The sequence below is a fragment of the Triticum urartu genome, chromosome 7, assembly GCF_003073215.2.
Source record: "Triticum urartu cultivar G1812 chromosome 7, Tu2.1, whole genome shotgun sequence".
Classification (NCBI taxonomy): Eukaryota; Viridiplantae; Streptophyta; class Magnoliopsida; order Poales; family Poaceae; genus Triticum; species Triticum urartu.
The window spans coordinates 511,692,176-511,694,713 of NC_053028.1; the positions used below are offsets into that span (position 1 = coordinate 511,692,176).

The 2,538-nt window shown below is 48.2% G+C and overlaps 1 protein-coding gene across 1 annotated transcript; it reads right to left on the reverse strand.

The window, feature by feature from the left end:
- Positions 1 to 695: 695 nt before the first annotated feature.
- LOC125520620 lies at positions 696 to 1,865 on the reverse strand. Its single transcript, XM_048685583.1, has one exon. It carries the CDS (start codon positions 1,775 to 1,777, stop codon positions 1,127 to 1,129), a length of 651 nt encoding a protein of 216 aa, XP_048541540.1. The 5' UTR covers positions 1,778 to 1,865; the 3' UTR covers positions 696 to 1,126.
- Positions 1,866 to 2,538: the final 673 nt, after the last annotated feature.

Genomic DNA, 2,538 nt, shown 5'->3' on the forward strand with positions numbered 1-2,538 from the left:
GTCGAAAAACAAATAAGAACTTCTAAATCACCCCAAAGATCAGCGCACCAAATTAAGGTTGTCCAACCACCAAATCCAATTTATACTTGATGGTGTCTACCCGGCTGAAGCATATGGCTAGGAAGGTTTTCACATGAACATTTTTTAATATTGATGTAAAATAATATGTTCTTTTTAGTTGTGTTGGACGTGTTGATTGTGTGGATCATGCTATTCACAGGCCCAACATTCACTCGGTGCAGTTGTATCACCTCGATATATCCATTGAACGAAAATGTACTTTTTTGAAAAGGAAAAGAATAACAGAGAGTTCGTGGAGATGATTGGACTTGGTTCTTCTTCACTTCCATTTTCTGAAGTTAAACACCAGGCAAACAATTAAACACAACAGCGTCAGGCCCTGGCCACATTTTTCAACATAGAAACTCAAATTAATTAATGACCAAACACACAAGCAGTTAATCACAGTTGATTTCATTGCATTTCTCTTACGATGACAAGATAAAGACTAGTTTACTAGTCGGTTCAACACATACATACTCCACTGTCCATGCACATGCACGCATAAAACTTGCATGGAATCAATGGAAGAAGGGGCTGATCTTTTATGCTCCTTCCAACGAAACTACGCCACAAGAGAACCAAACAGAAGCCCCGTTCCAAAACAAATAAGAACTTCTAAACCACACCGAAGATCAGCGCACCAAATTTTAAGGCTGTCCAACCACCAAATCCAATTTATACTTGAACTTGGAAAAACAGAACATGACCGCTGACTAACCAGCATACTCCCTCCGTTCTGAATTATTTGTCTTGGATTTGTCTAGATACGGATATATTTAGACTCATTTTAGTGCTAGATACCTCCGTATCTAGACAAATCTAAGACAAGTAATTCAGAACGGAGGGAGTACAAGCTTAAGACTTAAGGTGTTGCCACGACGATGCTCAAGGTTCTATCTAGATAAGCTGGAGGTGCAACCAAAAAAACACCCTAAAGGCGTGTGAAGTATGCACCCTTGGCCCAAAAAGATGGCGAAAACATGCAACAAGAAGGCTTAAAACTATCCTTCTAGCTAAGCACCTTGTCATGCTCAAAGTTAGCCAGCGAATCAACCAGCTCCGTCTAGTCGCTGAACTCGTCGGTGATGAACGGCATGCAGCTGGAGCTGCGTGCGATGCCGCCGGCGCCGGCTGAACCCTTCGCCTTCGCCTTGGAGGCGGTTTCCCTGACCTCCCGGGGGTTGATGCCGGTCCTGGACCTCGGCCCGAGCTTGGACCGCTTCCTCAGGATCTCCCTCATGGCCTCCGCCTGGAACAGCACCGGGTACGTCCTCCCAAAGCCGTTGAACCTCTTGCACACGCCCATGTGCGTCCGGAGCGCCTCCTCCAGCGACCCTCCGTTCTTCTCGGCCTCCTCATTCACGGCCTCGGCGCACAGCCCGCAGACCCACCGCCCCGAGAACCGGCCGCGCACGCCGCGGATGTACTCCGGCGTGCACTCCTCCGACATGCCGCAGCACTCGCACTTGGCGTCCTCCACCTCGGAGACCGGGTGGAGCAGCTTCATCTCCGCCTCCGCCGCCGCCTCTTCCTCCTCCTTGGCGGGGCCGTGGTGGTGGAGCTGGAAGGAGACGTCGGAGACGGTGCGCTGGAGCATGTCGGACGAGGTCCTGCGCCGCTTCTCAACGTTGTCGGTGCCGATGTTGCTTGCCATTGCGATGAACGGGGCTGCCACGGCCATGGCGATCGCACACGCCTCTCTGCTGGGCGCCATAACCGGATCGGATTGCCCTACCTCCTGGTGTTTCTTGCCGTGTAGTGTGTGTGTGTGTCTTAGTTGTGATCTTACAAGCTGATGCTCACGATTGGTTCTGTGATAAGAAGCTTCGAAATCCACGGCTATTTATAGAGGTTCAAAGGAGCCAAAGGAAAGATGCGTGCGTCCATGCACGATACTGTCCACAAAATGTGGCGAAAAGGTGGTGTGCAACTTGATGAATATAACTTGTGGTGTGGCCAGGTGATGCACCTAAAGGGATTACAAATTTTGACATAAATATTTGATGGAATTGGCCAGTTCAGAACCCTTTGTGTCAAGTGGTAGACGCGGTGATAGGCTCACAATCTTAAGCACGTGATGGTGTTCGGGAGAAATCATGAAAGTAGAGTTGAAATCTGCATGGGCAAAAGGTGATTGTGAAATGCAGCCAATTGCAGTGCCATTAAATTTCGGTCTCACCTTTTTGCAGCTAGTAAGTTCTCGTTTGTGACAGACGTTCTCATTAATTATTTTGTTGTGATTAATTAACATAGCCAGATGCAGCGGCGGAGCTTGATCAGAATTATAGGAGGGGCTAATCCATGTAGGAGGGGCTATTCAACCAAAGATTGGGCAAAACACCATCATTTCTGTCTAATTATGTGCTAATAATATAAGAAAACTACACAAACAGGGGGGGCCATGGCCCAGGTTGGCCCTAAGGAAGCTCCGCCACTGGCCAGATGAATTTCAAGCAGATTATGAGTTACACAAAG

Bases quoted from the DNA above. Each gene is read 5' to 3' on its own strand.
- LOC125520620 (XM_048685583.1), bottom strand. From the start codon at position 1,777: ATGGCGCCCAGCAGAGAGGCGTGTGCGATCGCCATGGCCGTGGCAGCC.